The following is a 19,732-nucleotide window of genomic DNA, read 5'->3' on the forward strand; positions in this document are numbered from 1 at the left end:
GCTTGAGCAGTGGACCATCCAGGCCTTTTCTACCTTGCAGTACTTCAGGAGCTGACTCAGATCGCTGTTGGTGGAGGAGGTTTGGTTCATTCTGCTGCGATGCTCCTCCAGCCGGGACTCAGCAGCTCCCAGCCAGGCCTGCAGCTCCAGCAGCGCCCCCTGCTGGGTCACAGTCTTCATCCACCGCTGGGGAGGGAGGGAATTAGAGTCATGATGGACGTTGTTAAAAAGTGCTCACTCACACCAACATAAGAGGTGACTCTGCTGTCCTCGGACTTTAAAGAGATATTAAATAATAAAGTTGTTGTGCTCTTCAAACGATCCAGGAGATCCAGCTGATCCAGCTGATCCAGTATATTGTGTATTTGTTGATTTGTGAGAGACCTATGAGATGCATTTATCTGACCTAAGCTCTAGAAATGAACTTGAACTTAACCTTTCCACCTTAAACCTGAAAAAAGAAGGTGAGTGGGCGAAGAAGTAGAGGGAGAGCAGAGAAAAGACTCTGAATCAGGAGAGTAGACAAAAAACTGAGGTGAGGAGGAGAGAAAAGAAAGGACCAGAAAATAACAAGAACAGCAGGAGGAGGAGATGAAAGGGCATGAAGAGGAGGGAGAGAGGGAAGAGAGCTGAGAGGAGGGGGACTTGGGAAGATGGGCAAGAACAGAGGAAGAGGAGAAGAAGATTGGAGCGGAGGAAAGAGGAAAGAGGAGATCCAGACAGACAGACAGACAGACAGACAGACAGGCAGACAGACAGAAGGAGGGGAGAATGGTTTCACACCAATAAGGGCGAGAAGAGTCCTCAGGATGGCATTGTGCTGCACAGTGGGAAGACTGTGGCGTGGTTTTTAAAATACCAAACTGCTATGTAGGCACGGAGGAGCGAATTTAGGGGGAAGAATGACATTTAGAAACACACGAGGAGAAAAACCTCCATTGCTTTTGTTATTCATCTACTTAGTTATTAACTTTTAACTTTTACTTTTTTGTACAAATTAATTTGGAAGTCATGATTCATGGTCAAAGTCATGAGCACTTATCCTGAAGATGCCTTAAACATCTGCAGCAAACTGCATGACGATCATTTCAATAGGAGGGTTCAGGGTTCATCGTCTGACCGGCCGACAGACCAACACTTCCAGCCGCACTCTACCACTGTGTGTCTAATAGCCAGAACTCACCTCGTGCAGAGCTTGTTGGACGACGGGAACATCGTCCAGCAGGCTGGACCAGTCCAGCTCTATCTGTCTGAGCTGGGAGTGGGTGCAGCAGAGCTCTTTGTCCTCTAGATGTCCGTCTGGGTCTTCTCCATCCGTTTCCCTCAGCTGGACCAGCCGGGCTCCAGCGCCGATGACGGCCACCTTCAGTCCAGACTTGGCCTCCAGCTCTTTGGTCAAAGCCTAACAGATGAATGTTTTGTTATGTTCTGACTTTAAATGACTTTGTGGAGTTTGTAGTTCACAGTGAGTCAGTCAAACTCCTACTCACCACAAGCTGGAGGAAGTGGTCCCGCCTTTGTTCGACATCAGTCTCCTCCTTGGCCGAGACCGAGAGCTCACCCCATTGGTTGATCAGCTCTCTGGCCCCGCCCATCCAGTCAGCCAGGACAGCAGAGTCGCGAAGGAATCTTTCCATTGGTGGAAAATAGAAAACCGTGGTGAACAAATCTACCAGAGGACAGTGATGTCTGAAGCAGATGATCAAAGTTCTCTCTCACCTGCTCCTCAGCTTCCTCTTCCTGTCAGTGTTGGTGTATTTGTGCTCCACCTCCTTGTGCAGGACTTTCCAGCGAGCCTCCAGCCCGCTGGTGGACACACCCACTGCTCTGCAGCCCGCCACCTGCAGCCAGAGCCCCGCCTCCAGCATCCGACTGAACCGAGCCTTGTTCCCCTCCAGGACGCCGCACAGCTCCTGTCAGACAGACTAAACTTTAGAACCAGGGGGCGACTCTGCTGGTTCTAATAAGAGCTCTGAATGAGTGGAAGATTTATTATTATTACTGAGATTATGGTCTCAATCACTAGCTTTAAGTCTTCTGCAATACAGCTTGATGTTCTTTTAGTAAATTATGGAGCCTAACCAGTCAGACCCAGAGTGTTTATGGACTGAACGTTCAGGCTTCAAACACGGAGGCATGAAACGTGGCTTCAACATGGCAGTCTGTAAACCAATGGGTGACGTCACGGTGGCTACGTCACCTTCTTATATACAGTCTAGGGTTGTATCTGTGTCTAATCTCTACACAAACACACTTCACGTCACTTTGTTGTTTCACGGGAACATGAAGTGATGTAATTGTCTCTTGGCATGTGACGAGTAGTGACGACCAGGGGGTCACATAATCCTAACAAACAGATTACCAAATGAGCATGAAAATGCTATTAACATATTAGCGTGAGGCCCCAGGAATGTTAAACCTGTTAATGTAAAACTGAGTAAGTCTGAGATGTTTTCAAATGGCAGCTCCGTCCGTCAGGGGCCACTTCTTTAACGTCCATTTCAGATGAATACGAGACACATTTCCAATCTCACGGCAGAGCAACAGGGAATATGAACCAAAAATGAATTGTAGCTGGAGGTCTCCACAAGGCTAATAACTCACATCAGAGCCCAGGAACATCATGTGCTCCTACAGAAAACAACCCATTCGCTTGTATTTAATTGAGCCAATTAGGTTTTGAGTGCCATGCACAAGGTACAGCATGCTGAGCGCCCGATAGTCTCCAAATGAGCAGAATGGAACATGGCAAAATGTGCTCTGTCCTCCGGCCGGCTGCCTGTTGGTAAATCACAATTATCCCCCGACGGCCAGAAAGAGCACCTGTATTAATAAAAATTACCTGGTAGACGGAGAGCTCCTCAGAAACACCCCCCTCATGCATCTTGGGAAATGAAGTCTCAATGTCTCCCAGCAGGGAGTCTGACCAGGCGCTGTCCTCCTCCCACTGTGACCACATCTGAGGCAGACGGAGAAGTGATGATGGTCAGAGGAGACGTCAACATCAGTTTTATAATCGTTCAACTTCACGCTCATGTTTCATTAACACGTGTTTCTCAAAAAGTAACACTGAATATTGATTAACATTGGTAAGCAGGTTACTCTCAGCTATTAGATCACTACAGTATATTATTATTATTATATTTCTGACCCTGCACGTCTTTTTTAAGGACGAGCACTGCAGTTCATTCCATTCAGTAGATACAGTGAACAGTCTGCAGGTTTCAGAGCTCCAGTCAGTCTGAGGGGAACCTCTTTAGTTTTGCAGGTATTGAACACAAACCAAACTACTGGACAAGGTGAGATTCTGACCTGAGGATGGTGCTAGAATAAAAGTCAGAGAACCAACAAACCTATTATTGCTCTTTTCATTCTTAAGTACTCTGCAAATAAACCAGCTGGATTCTTTGAACTACCTGTAATGTTTCCTGCATCCTGGTCCCTTTCTCCAGCCCCAGCTGCTCCAGTCGGGCCACCTCTCCCTGCAGGCCCATCACTACGCCCTCCCACCTCTGGGAGGCGCTCTCTGGGACTCTCTGTGTCAGGCACTGCAGGGTCCTAGAATGGTGGCCCAGGAACTGGAAGAACTTCTGATAACAGAAAGGACATGCTGTGTTAAAGATTACATTCTCAAGCTTTTCCTTTTAGATACCACAGCACTCTCATGTGTACTTCCTGTGTCTCCCACAGACTGACCGTATGACTGCTGAGCTCCTGCTGGAGCCGAGCTCTGTTGTGTAGCTCTGCGTCAGGCTGCTGTGTGAGGCGTTCAGATCCCACAGCGAGCAGCTCCTCCAGGCTGTGGACCAGTCGCTCGTACTGCTGCTGCAGCTCCACACTGCTCTTCAGCTCCTCACAGCGGGAGCCAACACCGCTCAGAGCACCGTCCAGCTCCCCCTGCTCACAGAGGGGTTCAAGAGTTCAACATGCGTGTGGCAACTGTGTGTTTGGCTTAATTAATCCAAATATGACTCAGCTAGCGTACCTGCAGCCGTGTGGCCTGGTGGATGAGCGAGGCAGGCAGGTTGTGCTGGTCAGCTTCCTCCAGCAGGGAGCTCACCTGCTCAGCCTGCTGCTGCAGAGACTCCTGCAGCTGAGCCAATAACAACTTCATCACTTCATGTCATGAGCTTGTTAAGTCACTCGTCTGCACGTTTCCTGAATTTGCTTAGTCATTTACATATAACTGCTGGATGAAGCTACGTCCTTTAATCCTGTATAGCCAACTGTAAACTCTTCTTTCAGATAAAACAGTGGTAGATATATATATATATATAGCAGGATATCACCTCATAAAAGTAAGTTTATTCTTGTTTTTCTGTAGTTTGTATCCAGTATCTTTGTGCCAAGAAAGCAAAATGTGGCTTTTACTATTTTTTCTACAGTTGCACCATTCACCATTCAGGTTTTACTTTTACTTAGTTACTTATAGGCAAGAAGATTGACACTAACAACACAGTTGATATTCCTGATCTTTGACTTTTCAGGTGATAGAACTGAGTTTTGTTGATACTGACAGAGGGCTGTAAACTGTTACTACAATTTAAATAGTGCAGACGTCTGTGAAACAATGTCTGTCTCTGTCCTTTCTGTATTCATAAGGTACAACGAAACCTAAAACCATCTCAGGATGCAACTAATGTTTCTTTTCATTACTGATTAATCCAAACATTATTTTCTTGATTTACTGTTTAGCCTAAAAATGTCCATCAAAGGTGAAATCTGTAATTGTTCTATCTGACAGTCAGTCCACAGTGGTGATTCTGAGTAGCTTGTTAAAGTGAAACATCTCTAAGGGAACAGTACCTGTAGTTGTGTGTTAAGGTTCAGGGTTTGGTGAACAGTTTCCTGGTTAGACGTGAAGGCTGCATGCAACTCATTTAGTTGTATCTGTTGGTTAAACAGAGAACACTGATTCTTCAAAATGTTATTTCCATTGTAAGATGGCATTTAAAAGTCTAAACTTTGACTTAAAACACAAATAGAATCTATAAATGTGTTAGATAAGGTACGTGAGTGAGTTATTGTATAAAAGCTGACACAGCGACAGCTCACACAGATTAACACCACTACAGGTGAGATCTAATATTCATTCATCTGAATATTTCAGGGTCGATCACCGTGTTCTTGTGATGATGTCTGACCTGCTGCTTCGCCGTCTCCTCCTGCAGGTTTCTGAGCTGCCTCTCTCTGCTCGTCACTGCAGCCTGGACCACAGGAAAGACTCTGCACACGTCCTCTACACACTGCTGAGCACACTCAGACCCCAGGACACGGCCGACCTCTGACCCCTGAGAGACCAGCTCGCTGCCAAGGGCATCCAGCTCTGCAGACAGACTCTGGAAGGGAATCCAAGGATCACAGCACGGCCAGTGTAGAAGTGTAGAGGACAGTTTCGGTTGTTCACGTGGTTTTTTAGCCGTGAACAGAAAGTGCAGCTGAGGCTGATGGGAAAGTCTAACGTGTTGGAAGAATTTAGTGTTGGAGAGAATTCATCCCCAACAGGACATGGATGGTTGGGAACGGAGGAACTAGATGAAAGATCAGGGGAAGACCAGATCAGAATGGTTCATCCTCTGGGAACCTCAAGTGTCTGTACAAACTATAGACTGTTGAAAGAAGTGGACGTAACTTCCAGGTGTGAAAACTGAAGCCAGTGAAGGTGTCCAGTGAAGGTGTCCAGTGAGGGGCGACTCCTGTCACTGATTGCATGGAAGTCTATGACTCTACAACTCTTCATTAAAGTCAGTAGGAAGATTTCGGTCTTTGTACTAACAGACACTCTGACGGAGTACATTTTGTTTTGAGCCTGTTGTTCGCTGCCCAAAATTAGCATCTCACTTAATAACAGTTACTGTGACTAACATGGCTGCTACTGTGTCCACCGCACCAGACGATCCCAGAGACACATTCTGATTTGGTTTCCAGCTTCAACCTGGAGATGAATTTGACTTTTTTAAACTGTAAAAATAAAACTTTGTGGTTACAGGTCTCTTCCTTTCTTACTTCCTTTTCAATTCTAGTCAAAGATGCAGAATGAGATTGAAGAATGAATCATCTGAAGACTTAACAGACGCTGATGGAGACGTGATAAATGGGGCAGGTATTAATCACCTGATGTGACTTAAATGTTTCTCCGCTGACCTAAATAAGTGACGTGTGTCCCACCTGCAGCTGCAGCAGCCTCAGCTGTGTGTCTCCGTCATGTATCGTCCCAGCGGCTGAGTCCAGCAGGCTGCTGATGGAGGACAGGGACAGGGACAGTCCACACAGCAGGTGAAACAAGCCCTCGTCCAGCGTCTGATGGGAGGCGTCCACGGGGGAGGCGTCCACGGGGGAGGCGTCCACGGGGGAGGCCTGGGGGCGGAGAGGTTTGTCAGACTATCAACAAAAGCTGTGATTTTAGGAAACTGACACAGAACACAAATTTACAGTCTGCAAAGTTTTTTTTTTTTTTCTATCTTCAGCACAAAACATCCTGATTCAGGAGGAAGACGAGGGCGATGCAGATCTCTGCTGTGTTGCTTGAGGAGATGCAGCACCTCTTCATCAGTCTAGCATCACTCTCCTCTTCGGCCCGTCTTTCATGTTTGTTGTTTCCTGCTCTTCTTTTTGTAGTGTGTGATGTCAAAACGTGTTTCCTGTGGTGGGAGAGCTGAGCTTCATTCCCAGCTCACTTTAATTTTAATCAGATTTCAGAAAGAAGAGAAATATGGTTTGAAATTTGATCTACAAAGACTCTGTGGTGTTGTTGTTTACGCCTCCATACAAACAGCACTACTCTCCTCCAACATGTCATCCTTTATTTCCAAAACTTTTTGGGACCTCTTGTTTTCATCAGGGTGGCGTCTCAGGTTGGATCCAGCTTCTTTCCTTCCATTCATTCACTCATTCAGTTCAGTTTCAGGTTCACATTTACATACAAACTGAAGGAGATCAGTAAACTGTAACACAGTGTTAATATATTACAATGAGGATTTGTGTGTAAAAGTATTCCATCCATACTGGGAGACGCAGAAGAGCACAAAGACAAAGCTAAACAAAATACTATAATAATACTATTAATACTAATAATAGTGACAGCAGCAATGAGATTATATTAAGAATTACTGTTATATTGCTCCCCAGAAAAAGTAATGTACAGTGTTAAAGGGTGCTCATCAACAACACAGATAAAAACACTGCTGAATGTGAACTGAGGCTAAGAGGGAACGTTGGTATTTCAATACGACAAGAAAATGTTTTAATGACGAAGAAAAACTCAGTAAAAATATGTGGGTGAAGAAGTATTGCACATATATATATATATAACTATTATATTAGTATGTATTAGTCCTGATACAGTAGCAGCAGTCAGCAGCTAAGCTGGTATGTAATGTGGAATATTTAGGTTCATTCATTCACTACTGTATAGAGAGAGGTAATGAATGACTGTAAATGCATTTAATGGCTGTAGCCACACATTGAACCAGAAATAAATCATCTAGAAGACCTCATATTTATCTAACGACCCGTCCAGGGGTGCTGAGCGTGGATGTATAAAGAGCACTGGACACAGTGGGCCCTGCTCCGTCCCATGAAAGTGTGGTTCTGTGGTGCATGAAGAAAAACAGTTTGACTTCCTGGACATAAAAGTTCCCCGATCTTCCACATTGTTGGACCCACAGAGCGTGCTGCACTAAGCTGAAAGGGGGTCAAGTTATTCAATCGTGTGTGGCTCTTCTAGACTTTCAACATGTTCATTTGGAGTTGTGATGCTCAGAAAAGTTATCCACTGATTTACAGACGTCCATTCAACGTCGTTGTTGTAACCACACGGTTTGGCCACTATGTAAAACTGGTGCACTTCCTGGGGGCCTGGTGCAGACATGCATGTTGAGAACTGGTCCTGAATACGACACCAGCAGCTGTGTTTGTGGCGACATACATATCCTCTGACATGTTAAACAGTGTGCCATGATGAAGGGCCCATACCTGATGGAGCAGCTCTGCGGCGGTGTGTCCCAGCTCTCTCAGCTGGCTGATGTGGGTTTGGAGCTCTTTCAGGGTTTGTGTGCCAATCATACATCCTGCTGTTCCATCACTACACCTCTTAGATGAGTCTGTCACCTTCAGGGAGAGAGACGGAGAGAAAAGGGGAGAGAGAGTAACAGAAGACACAGACCAGAAGGCAGAGAGAGAGAAAAACATCAGAAGTTGGAGACACACGTGACTTTTACAGGCCCTGCAGGAGGCCCGAACACCAAAGAGACAACAAAGTGCCTTCTGCTCGGAGAAGGTGATAACCAAGCATGGCGAGAACACTTTTCTTTTTTTTTTTTTTTGCACTTGAGAAGTGATAATCAAGCACTTCAGTGCTCAGGATGAAGGCCTCACCTCAGAGGGAGGAAGCACCCAGCTCTCCTCCAGAGCCAGCAGCCGGCTGTGAAGGCGATCCCACTTCTTCTGAGCGGCGTCCGCCTCCACATCAGCCTCAGCGGGGGGCGACCTGTGGGGAGGGAGAGAGCTGTAAATTAATTCATTTCACTTTATCTTTCTCTCTTTTGTTGCTCTTTTGCCTTTGTTTGGTGATGAGTTAGATGCATCTGAGTCATATGTCTTTATTTATAGATTAGAAGTTAGAAGACAGATAGTTAAAGCAGCCTTTCTTACTCATGTCACCACATTTTATTACTGATAATCACAAAATATTCTTATATTTTAATATATTTTCTTAATCCTCCTGCAGATACTGACTCCTATTTCCTGAAAATCCAGTGAAAACTATTTGATTTGCATTGAATTGAATGAAGATTCCTAGTCACAACTTGTTAAAACTAAGATTTATTCTTGTAAGTAAAAAGAAGAGACAAACTATTAACTCTTTAATATACATTTGAAACAGATATGATAACACAGAGTGATGCTGCGGTGTGTTACCATGGTGACAGCGGGCCGTGGTCCTCCTGGCTGTGGAGTCGAGCTCTGCTGCCCTGCCTGGCGATGGCCTGAGTCAGTCCTCTCTGCTCAGTCAGCTGCTGCTCCAACTCCTGCACGGCAAACAGCAACGGCACGACCCGTAGGTCAGTGAACGCAACGCCTACACACAGCGACAGGACTTTATGTGCTGCTCTGACAGGTTCCCAACACGTAAGGTGACTGGAAATGGTGTCGACAAAACAGATTTGCTGCATTGATTCTTGTGTTGTCCTGTCCTAAGCAACCTGGAAATGTATATGTATAAATATATAGATGGTAAAAGAAACTCCCACTATCACCTCCTGAACATAAAATGGTTTGCTCTTACAACAACATTAATACTGGCCATTTATTAACATCCAATATTGTCGTGTTCTTCGTGACGTCCACTTCTGGTGTTCCCTGGAGACTTTTAGTGTCGTGTGACGTGTAATAAAGCTGGAGAGGCACAGATTAGCCTTCAGAGCTCAGTACCTTCTGCTGCTGCAGGCTGCTCTGTCTGAGCAGTTTGTTCCTCGGAGAGGAGAAGATCTCCTGAACGCTGCTGCTCCTCTTCAGCTTGGACTCCAGGGGGCGCTGTGGCTGAGGCTCCAACACCTGGGGAGAAGACAGGTGAGCAAGAGGCACAGGGAGGAGGAACAAGGTGAACGATCATCGTCATGTTCAGACACTTTGTTGTCATCATCAGTATAAAGTAGAGCTGGTTACAGCTACTGCCTCACTACAGTTATTTGGTTGATCTCAGTTATTGAATAAATATTAAAATGAAACACTAAACACAGCAGACTCGGCCTTTTAAAGTACAGCATGACTTGTGACTTGACTCGACACACACAAGACACCTGAAAATAGCTCTGCTTTGCACCTGCAGGGGACAAACTGGACAGAGCTGCAGAGTGGGACACCACTAAGCCTGTGAGCCTGCTGTGGTGCATCAGCTTGTTAACTTGTTAATAATTATCAGGGAGTGACTGTTCTGCTGTCAGCTGCACAAACACACACACCTAAACCTTCAAAACCTGATCTAAGTAGCAGATAATAGTGGTAACAGTAAAATGAGAGATGATTTCTTATGGGTGCTTATCCAAACTTCCAGAAAATATAAATATAAGTTACAATAACCTACATGTGCACGTCTGTCCCTGCTTTTAGTTTGACAAAAAGAGCGACGTCATGCATCTAAACCTCACATATTCAAATCACAACACACACAGAAAGGTTTTGTTGGACGCTGTGATGCCGACTGATGCGCTCCAAAGAGTTTTACTTCAAGCTCCAGTATTAATTAATGCTAAATAATGAATCATTAATGACACAGACAGTCTGTACCTGCTCCAGTGGCTCTTTGGGAGCTCTGTCCTCTCCCTGTCTGTCCTGGAGCAGCTGCTGGAAGGAGACCAGATTGGCCTTCAGGAGCTCCAGTTTGGAGGAGAGCAGCTCAGCCGCTTCCTGCTGGTCGGCGGCCTGACCGAGCGCCGCCAGGCTGGCTACCTTCTGCTCGATCTCCAGGAACATCTCCTGTGCATCAACACACACATACACCTGCGTGTTCAGCTCAGCACACCTGGTTACATTTTCAACACAGCAGCACGATGTTGTTCAGGTTTAAAAGTCTTTATTATGAGAGTCTTTGTGTGAACAGATCTGAGGTCAGCAGCACAAAGCTTCAGCTATAATGTTGGACTTAGATCTGGGTGGTGACTGAGGCGTCTCTTGGTAGATGTGAAGAGGAGAAAAGATCTCATCAGCTGCTGTTTGTTTGCCCTCAAAGCTTCATTGAAATGTGACGTGTGACTGTGGGACGGGTTCAACCTCTGAAACTTTAATGGAGGCTCCGGTTACACTCGCAGGGTCAGCGGGGAGCGAATCCTGGGAGGAAGATTCCTGCCAAAGCTTTGAATGAGGACATAATAACGAAGCCTGTGAAGTCTGAATCATACAGATCCCCAGCCGTCAAATATCTAAACTAAAATCTGTCCCCATCATATACCAGCTCAACTAGAGGTGGAAGGATATCTACTACAGGCAACAGGCTTCAGTGTAATTCTTTGGGACGACTTAAATCAAAGTAGGACCACTAAAAGTGCTTGTTTTAGCTACTGACAGGCTCAGATTGTCTGACAACAATGTAGAAAGGATCCCTGGAGAGACACTCGCTCTCTTCAAAGCCACCAGACAAAACATTTTACCTCTCACACCACAAGAGTTGCTGTTCTACCGCTGCCTCCATCAGTTAGTCAGTTAGAAGCCAGCTTGTGTTTTTTTGCTCAAATTGAGGATTTTGTCAAAGAAACAAGTGGAAGAGAGTTTTAGAGACGTTCCTCAACCTGGACAACTGTGTGCAAAATATCAGCTGCTCTGAAAACATGAAAACCCACAACATCAGGTGGCTTCTTCACCCAGTGCATGCACAGGTTCATGTTTTTGGATGAGCGTTATCTCTTCTGTCTCTGAAAATGAATATACAACAAGAGAATTAAGCACTTTTGTGAATAAATATCTTACATAAAACCTCATATAATATAAACTGAAGATAGAAATAAATTGAAGGATTCAGTTTCCTTCCATATGAAGCTAAAGACACCTAACATGAGAACTAATCGTAGCCACGGCGGCCGTCCCTCTGCAGACAGACTGTTTTCATGTGTTTGTGTGGTAGTCAGGGAGTTTAACGCTACAACACTTGATTAGTTGGTCTCGGACTTCTTGATCTGTTTGGTCAGCACCTCTGCGGCCGCACCGCCCTGAATGCAAATACCAGCAGCTGGAGTGTTTGTTAAAGTGGGAAGTGACCAAGGCATTTGTTTTTTCTGGGCTGATAGTGGAGAGAACTGGTGATACCTAACACGGCGTTAACTAGGATATCTACACGTTTACAAAGAGTCTCTGTGGACTGAACAGAGTCATTAAAATGTCTGAATAAAAGCACGTTGGGTTAATGTTTAGTGAGACCAACTCTCTTTCACTTTCTCTATCAGGCTGACAGTTACAGGCAGGTCCAAGCTTCAGAGGACATAAAACCAGTTAATGAACTCTGCTCCCTTAATGCTCTGACCTGAGAACAAGGACGTAACAACAATACACAGGCAGGGATGCTGATAGGAGCCTACTTCTAAGTACCATTTAGCAATAATACAGATTTTAATTCATTGAAATGAATATTTAAGTAGTATATAGATTCTATATATCCATTCTGAGCCCAATCTGGGGAGTGAGGTGGAAAAATAACTGTTTAAATAAGGTGGTTAAACTTAAAGTGTTTACAGTGTTACACGTCCTAAATGTGCTCTTTCAGCTGTTAGGTGAATATAAACGGTGTATATTGTTCTGTTTGGAGCTTGTAATTCATATAATGTCTATTGAATGAGTTTTTAATCAAGGGAGACTGGACTGAACCTCCTGGAATATCTATTAGCTACTTCACTGTTAAACTAGAAATAAACAGTATTGATTAGATCGGCCTCATCCTGTCTGAAATCAGGATCAATAATAAGGAATCACAGTGTTTTCTGTCTGCTCGTGTCTTTCTTATCATAACTGAAATGTATTTGTCTCTTCCTTTAATGTTTTCAGTTTCCATGTTAGAATCGCAGGCTTTCTTCTATTTAAAAAGGTGTAAGAGCGTAAAAATAAAGAGCCCTGATTGGTCGGCTGAACACACTGTGACTGTGACATCTCCGTTAGTACTGCTGAGGTTTAAACCGTTTCAGTGTGGGAGTCTTTGTGTGAAGGAATCTAGATGAAGTGAAGTCAGGAGACGCAAATATATCAATGTGACACGTGTGTGTGTGTGTTTACTGCAGCACTGGCAGTGTTTTTGTGTCATCAGACAGTTAAAGCAAACAGATCACTGCATGAGTCAGCTCTAGACAGACAGACAGACAGGCAGACAGACAGACAGACGAGCATGGGAGGGAAATTTGAAGTTGCATGCAGTTTCTTAACTTTACGTCTGTGTTGAGGAATGTTTGTAAGGTCACATGACGTGACCCGCGGCACGTGAGTCGTACTATTCTTAGCTGCTCGGCGCTGACGGGAGCAGGATCATGATCTCAGACTGCAAAACTAGTTTAACTTCTCTCTGAATCATTGTTTCATTTAAGATCTCTGCTGTGGCACTTCAACTCTTCCCACAGGTGAGCAGTTCTGTCTCATGCTCTTCATTAAACCTTCTGTTGATGAAGGCTGAGTCAAACTACTCTGACTAAGCAGTAAACGTGTCTCATGTATGTGGACATGTACTTTTGATCTATGCTCTTTATCCCATTACAGGGATGGTTTGATGATACAGGGATGTTTTACACAGCAGAGTTCCTCCAACACCGTGGCAGCAGTGTGGTTTAAGGCCTTTTCTTGTTTCTGTAGGACACTGACGTGCTCAGCAAATTGATTTGATGAATTAATAGAAAATCAACATTCATATAAAAACTAGTAGAAAGAGTCTGTGGTGTGTGAAGAGAGCTCTCAAGTTCTCATGCACGTATTCTGCTTTATTTTAAGGCTTCATGAGCCAAAAACCTGATGATAGTCTGGAGGGTTTTATCACACAGCAGCCCAGGAGGCTTAACACTGACCTGTGTTCTTTTCTTTACATGTACAGTGTTTTAAAGATTATCTCCTCATTCCTTATTTGGAAGCTTTAAAAAGGGAAACATTGGTAAACTGACTCTGCAGAGTTAATAACAACACAATAAACAGCATCATTCACTGAAACAAACATGTTGCATTCCTGTATTCAAGTTGTTAGAAACAACAGCTGTGTGTAACCTAGCCCAGTCTGAACCCACTGTACATCTCCTCACCTGGAAGTCCTGGGAGGGACCTGGTTTCCCGGTGGGCGGGGCTTACCTGGCAGGTGAGGAGTTGCTGCTCCACGCTGTCCTGCATGGCGGACGAAGCGGCAGCCACCAGGCTCCTCTGGGCTTCCTGCAGCCACAGCTCCAGCTGGCCGACCCTCTCCAGGCAGACATGGAGGACGCCTTCAGTGGGGCGGGGCCCAGGCTGGGGCCTGTCTGGCTGCGGCTCCTCTGGGGCCTGGGACACAAACACAACACACCCAGCTGAACCTCTTTGCTCCAGGGTCACAGGTAGAGAGGGGGAGGGAGGGAGGGAGGGAGGGGAGAGCTGAACTGGGCTGAACTGTAGCTTTAAGTTGACCCCACCTGAACAGGCTGCAGCTCTAATATTGAGCTCAGCACATAGTTCTGACCTGTAATTCTACTTTCTCACACTCCCACTTCCAGCCTCTCCCCTCTGCCCGACTACCTCTCTTTCACTCTCTCTCCGCTCTTTCTTTCTCTCTCTGCTCCACCCACCTGTGGCCGAAACCACTTCCTGCAGCGGCGGCAGGGCTCCAGTGACAGTGACTCTTTATCACAGAGCGAGAGAGAATGACGGAGAGAAAGAAGAGAGGCGTCGGGCTACAGGGGTGGAGCTGAGACGAGGGCTGGCTGAGCTGAGTGAGCAGCAAACACAGGACACAAAGACTTCCTCCTCAAACCCACAGTGCACTTTGTCGCTGACCGTCATCTATTGCTGTTCTTCTTTTATTATTCTGTTTGACCCCTGTTCAAACTCACAATGTGCACACAGCTGCCAAGAAGCTGTGATTACTAAGCATCACTAACCGTTTTGAGCTTCAGTACAGACTTTTGTTAGAAGTTAATCTGCAAGTAGTAATATTTTAAACCTACATTTTAAAGTCACTACATATTATCAGTAAATATGTACTTTGGTACCATCAGATTATTTTGTCAGTTAATGCTTTGTGCATTTGAAACACTAAATCGTGCTTTGACGGCAGCAAAACATCAATAAAGTTAACAAGTATGTTGCTTTAAGTCAGCTGAAGATCATTATACAGTGTGAATGTGTGAAGGATTTAAGGACAAAAAGAAGAAGTTAAGTTAATTTTAAGGAACTATTTTGTTATTTTAGGGCACAAATTGTCAAGTTTAGATCACATTATATTAGTAATTCATTTCAAAGAGGTGACTTCTCCTGATACGTCCTTCCTTTCTTTATGACAAGTTCACACATGTAATAAAACGGATTAAAGTTAAAGGTACAACATTCACCAGGGTTGAGTGACAGTGAATCAGTAAGGTTTGATGTGCAAACCTGACAGTTTGATGTACAAACTGTCAGGTTGCATCATAAGTTAAACATAAAAACAATTAACTTCTAAACCAACGAGTAGATTTTTCCAAATCAGTCCGTCAGTGAGTTATTTGTGTGCAGCCGGGCCTCACTGCTGCACGGTTAGAGGGTTAGGAGGAGAACGGTGAGCACGCTGTTTCATGCTGGAGCCACACCGCTGAGTGTGACTTCTACTTATTTATCTATTTTGCTGATCGCTGTAGGATGGAGGCCCTCAGTGTCGACGTGATGCTGCAGTCTGGATGTGCAGGTGGGGGAGGCTGGAGGCTCTGAGGCCTCTGCTACTCTCAGATAGAAGCGTGTGTGTGCTTGTGCGGCCCCGATGGTCGCTGCTGTTTCTAGAAGAATTTGAGCAGAACTTCCCCAGATGTTGGCAGAACTGAGCTCCTCACTGCTTTCTGATCTCACAGCTGAACATGCTTCCTTTGTGCCTGAGTCCTACAACTGTGTGCAGTCTGCAGGTGTGTGTGTGTGTGTGTGTCACCCCCCCCCCTCCCCTGCATGCTTTCATGAGCTCCTGACACAGAGAAAGAGAGACTGAGGGGTAGATCACTGCTGTGGGTTTATTTGTATTTGTGCTCTTGTTTGGATATGTGGACAGATGGAAAGACAAAAGTGGAACAAGGTACAAGTACAGCACATGCCAGGTAACGTAAGACATCATCTCAGTACCGCTGCCTCCAGGTGAAAACCTTGTATCTCCAAAAATGCCTTACTGACTGTTCTTAGATTGATGTTGATGGACTTGAAATTATAAACAAGCCTTTAAAAATCTTGCACGAGAACAAGTGATGAGTGCAAACCATCTCATTAAGTAACAGAAATCTAAAGGTACATTTGGAGTTATGTGGTTTTCACCTGCTAACAGTAGTGTGTTAATCAGTAATCGGGTCAAACCAGTGCATTTTCATGGCCAACAGTCATCTTAGAAAAGGTCATTTTCTGAAGTACAAAAGCTGCTTTCTCCACACCCCCTCCCCCCCCCTGGCTTCCAGACAGTGACTGAGCACTTAATTGAAGTAATAATTACTCAGTTAATCAACCAATTCTGTAAACAACAATTAATTATCACGTTCAGCTTATGGAAACACAAATGGCAGATGCATATAAGCAAGCAAGCAAGACTTTATTTTAACAGATATGCTCTGCATTTGCTAGCAAATGAGCTCAGATAGTAAATGAAAGGTCAACAATAATACTACTTTAAATCTCCAGTAGCTATATGATACATTATAAAACATGGTTCACAAAGTTTGTCTATTATTACACTTTATTTCTGCCTTTTATAAAAACATGTCAACCCACCAGAATTTAGGTCCATGCAAAAGCTCATTACAGACTGTTAAAAACCATCCACCCAACATGCTAAATACTATTAGTCTGCTTTTTTCTGGGGGGGAAACAGTGTCCATCACCCCGCCAACCACTTCTCACACAGTTGCAAATTATGTGCTGTGTCATCCTGAGCCGCACCTCAGCGGCGACCACTCGTCAATGAATTGGCACAAATTACTGTGAAGAAGGGCGAGCTCAGTAGTCCTTCATGTAAACACACAAATAAAGTTGGAAAAATACGTCTTTGGCACACGTCTGATCCGAGTGAATTACTTAGTTCTATCCGCTGTTTGATTCGTCGTGACGCAGAAAGAAACACTGACAAAGAACTCAGATTTCCAATGTAAACAACATGTCCGCAGCTCTGAACTGCTGGAAGCCAACATCTGGAATTTTTTGCCATGTAAATGCACTGATGGTTTAAACTGAAACATTTCTAGAGGAGGTCTCGGCTCGGTGGTAGGAAAATTAGTGTTCTAGGCTTCGTTCTACAAGAAGATAAGAGTTCGGTTGATGATTGAAAAAAAAAAAAAACAACAACAGAGAAAAGTCAAAAGCAGGTTTGAGGTTCTTGTTCTACAAGGTTCTAGAGGAAGCCTTGAAAATGAGACTGGATTCAAGAGGAGACTAAAAGTTCTACGTCTAGATCTAGAAGATGCATCTAGAAGGAGGTTTTGAAGAAACTGGTGTTCTAGGTTTGGTTCTAGAAGATCTGACATTTGGTTGTAGAAAAAGAAAAATCAGGAGCTCTGCAGTTTGCATTACAACACATATGGAGCTCTAGATCTGGGTGTAAAAGAAGGGGTCATAGACTTTGGTCTAGAAGAATCTGGAACTTCCAGTACTCCACAAGGAGTAATGTAAGGACTCCAGGGCTTTTGGACTGAGAGGTCCAGGGTGGATCAAGAGCAAAAAAGGAGGAAGCCTTGTTTCTAGAAGCCACTGGGAGTTTTATGGTTGAGTCTAGAAGACATTGCAAGATCTGGAATAGGTTGTAGAAGAAACTGTTCTGAGTTTGGGTCTAGAATAAGTTAGACTTCTAAGGTTTGGAGTCAAGAAAGTGTTAGAAGAGGTAATGAGCTCTAGACTTACATCTCTAAAAACACTCAGTTACCTCTGTATGTACTTTGAAATCTAGTCTTTAGATTCTGAAGGATCTCTAAGGTAGATTGTAAACATTAGTGCTCCAGGTTTGGTTCTAGAGGGACCTGACCAGACCTGACGTTGTTTCTTATAACACAACAGGAATTCAAGGGGAGGCTCTAGAAAAGGTTGGCGGCTCTAAGATTGGTTGCAGAATAAATGGGCATCCTTGGATTGGCTGTAGAGAAACAACTGTGAGTCTCAGGCTGATTGTGGACTCTAGGCTTCCTTCTAGGGGGGGGGACTTTCCGTACACGGCTCTAGAAGAAGCTGGAAGTTCAACGCTCAGATCAAGAAGAAGCGAGAAGTTTCTAGTCATAGGTAGGTCTAGATCTAGGAGACTACACATCTCTGCTGGGAGCCAGAGTCAGATTTGGAGACGTTTACGGTGGAGGCTGTGTTTACCATGCTCTCGGGCTGTGACTGAGTTCTGACTGTGCCCAGCGGCTTTGATAAAGCTTCAGACGAACTTGCTTCTGTGGTGTCAGTGGGGCCCTCAACATCCTGAAGAAACATGAGCAGGGTTAGAGGATCAGTCAGGTCAGTCAGTTAAACACAGTGATCATTTAGTCTACCAGATAAGGGATCACACACTCTGTTACAGAATTATATTCCATAATGTTAATGACATCCTTTTGTTATGTTATCTTGTATAACCCGCTGTATTTTAAAACAAATTCAGTTCAGCTCTTATTGGATGTTTTCAATATCTACTCATTCTTATTTCACCAAGAATATGAAAGTTGGCGAGAGTATGAGAGTTAAGCAACTAAAGGTCCACCAAAGCCAATAACTGAGATCAAATAAAAGGTACCCAGGTGATATTCTATATCTTTATTATCGTCTGCAAATCCTATAAAAAGAAACCATCGATGTGTATTTTACAGCTTTCCCACCCTGCTGAGCTCCGAGCTCGTCTGTTTCTACTGAAGACGTGAATCCTTCAAAACGTACGCTTTACTTTTCAGCAAACAGGAGTAAATACTGCTGTTATTTAGGGCGGCTCATTGACATCAGTGGAGCTGTATGGAATAAGATACATCAGGCTTTGGATATATTGACGAGACTTGTTCGAAGGATTGTCGACAATGAACAAAAATAAAGAATACCACCAAACTTATCCCACTTCAAAGAGAAACAGCTGAGAAAATGAATCAATAGGAGCCAAAGACGGTGTTTGACTGTGCTGAGTTACCTTTCTGTCTCCTCCCGTCTGTTCAGTGCTTTCCTCACTGGCAGCTTCAGTCTCTTCTGGGACAACAACCAAAGGTTCCTGATGCCAACAATGATAAATATTAAAATAGTCTATATCCGGAAGCAAACCAGTGTTAAACTGCTGAGAGAGACACCACTGTTGGTGGAGTTCATTCATCTACAACAGCGTTACTGAAGCTACAAACACTGTTCAATACTGCCCTCTAGAGGAAGAACACAACCCTGAGACAGATGAGCAGGGATGCTGAGGTACAAAACAAGGAACTGGAAACTGCAATGAGTGAGGAGATGCATTATGGATCAGGAAAGGGTTTATGGGTGCAGGAAGCAGCTGGTATGATGAGGAGGGGGGTGGTGCATAGAGGCGAGGAAGGTCATGGTTCTCATTGCACTGATGTGAAGCACAGAGTGACTCAGGTCGAGAAAGATGTTAGAAATTATTCATTTCAAACTCGACGGCTGGGGTCAGTCACATGGTTTCAGGTGTAGTATGACTCTAAAATAATTAATTTCAGATGGTTTCCTTTCATTTTGTTCTAAAGCTGGTTCTGGCAGATGACCTGCGCTCACTAAGAACTCCGAGGAGGAAAATAAGTGAGCAAAAAAGACGATGGGAAAGAGGCAGAAAATGGATGACAGGTTATTCTGCAGCAGCTCTCGGCTTTTTTTTTTTTTTTTTTTTACCTGTGGAGAAGCTCCCAGGAAAACACCCCAGAGCCGCCACAAAACACCTCCTCCACCTTCTTCCACTCTCTGCTGCTCACTCCCTTTTTCCTCTGTGGCTTCTTCAGCCTGGAGCACAGAAACACGCTCATGTGCAGAGTCACACAGGGAGGGGACAGCGAGCTGCAAGCCGCCCACTGTGGCTTTGATTTGATTTTTTTTGCTTTTGCACCAAAAAAAACTGTTTTCTAACGTTTAT

The 19,732-nt window shown here is 44.5% G+C and overlaps 1 protein-coding gene across 1 annotated transcript in view; it reads right to left on the bottom strand.

The window, feature by feature from the left end:
• The window catches only part of syne2b (spectrin repeat containing, nuclear envelope 2b), a 116,318-nt gene that overhangs the window by 38,138 nt on the left and 58,448 nt on the right, over positions 1 to 19,732 (bottom strand). The window contains exons 76-92 of the mRNA XM_070842460.1: positions 18,791 to 18,868; positions 17,932 to 18,099; positions 13,807 to 13,992; positions 10,288 to 10,476; positions 9,433 to 9,555; positions 8,920 to 9,029; positions 8,377 to 8,488; positions 7,975 to 8,109; positions 6,169 to 6,300; positions 5,145 to 5,339; positions 3,986 to 4,093; positions 3,766 to 3,897; positions 2,843 to 2,959; positions 1,720 to 1,913; positions 1,491 to 1,629; positions 1,184 to 1,402; positions 34 to 186 (exon numbers count right to left, since the gene is read on the bottom strand). Of these exons, the coding sequence (XP_070698561.1) occupies positions 34 to 186; positions 1,184 to 1,402; positions 1,491 to 1,629; positions 1,720 to 1,913; positions 2,843 to 2,959; positions 3,766 to 3,897; positions 3,986 to 4,093; positions 5,145 to 5,339; positions 6,169 to 6,300; positions 7,975 to 8,109; positions 8,377 to 8,488; positions 8,920 to 9,029; positions 9,433 to 9,555; positions 10,288 to 10,476; positions 13,807 to 13,992; positions 17,932 to 18,099; positions 18,791 to 18,868 (2,490 nt within the window). The remainder of the gene's footprint in view (positions 1 to 33; positions 187 to 1,183; positions 1,403 to 1,490; positions 1,630 to 1,719; positions 1,914 to 2,842; positions 2,960 to 3,765; positions 3,898 to 3,985; positions 4,094 to 5,144; positions 5,340 to 6,168; positions 6,301 to 7,974; positions 8,110 to 8,376; positions 8,489 to 8,919; positions 9,030 to 9,432; positions 9,556 to 10,287; positions 10,477 to 13,806; positions 13,993 to 17,931; positions 18,100 to 18,790; positions 18,869 to 19,732) is intronic.

Source organism: Pempheris klunzingeri, chromosome 13 (assembly GCF_042242105.1).
Source record: "Pempheris klunzingeri isolate RE-2024b chromosome 13, fPemKlu1.hap1, whole genome shotgun sequence".
In the NCBI taxonomy this organism is placed as follows: Eukaryota; Metazoa; Chordata; class Actinopteri; order Acropomatiformes; family Pempheridae; genus Pempheris; species Pempheris klunzingeri.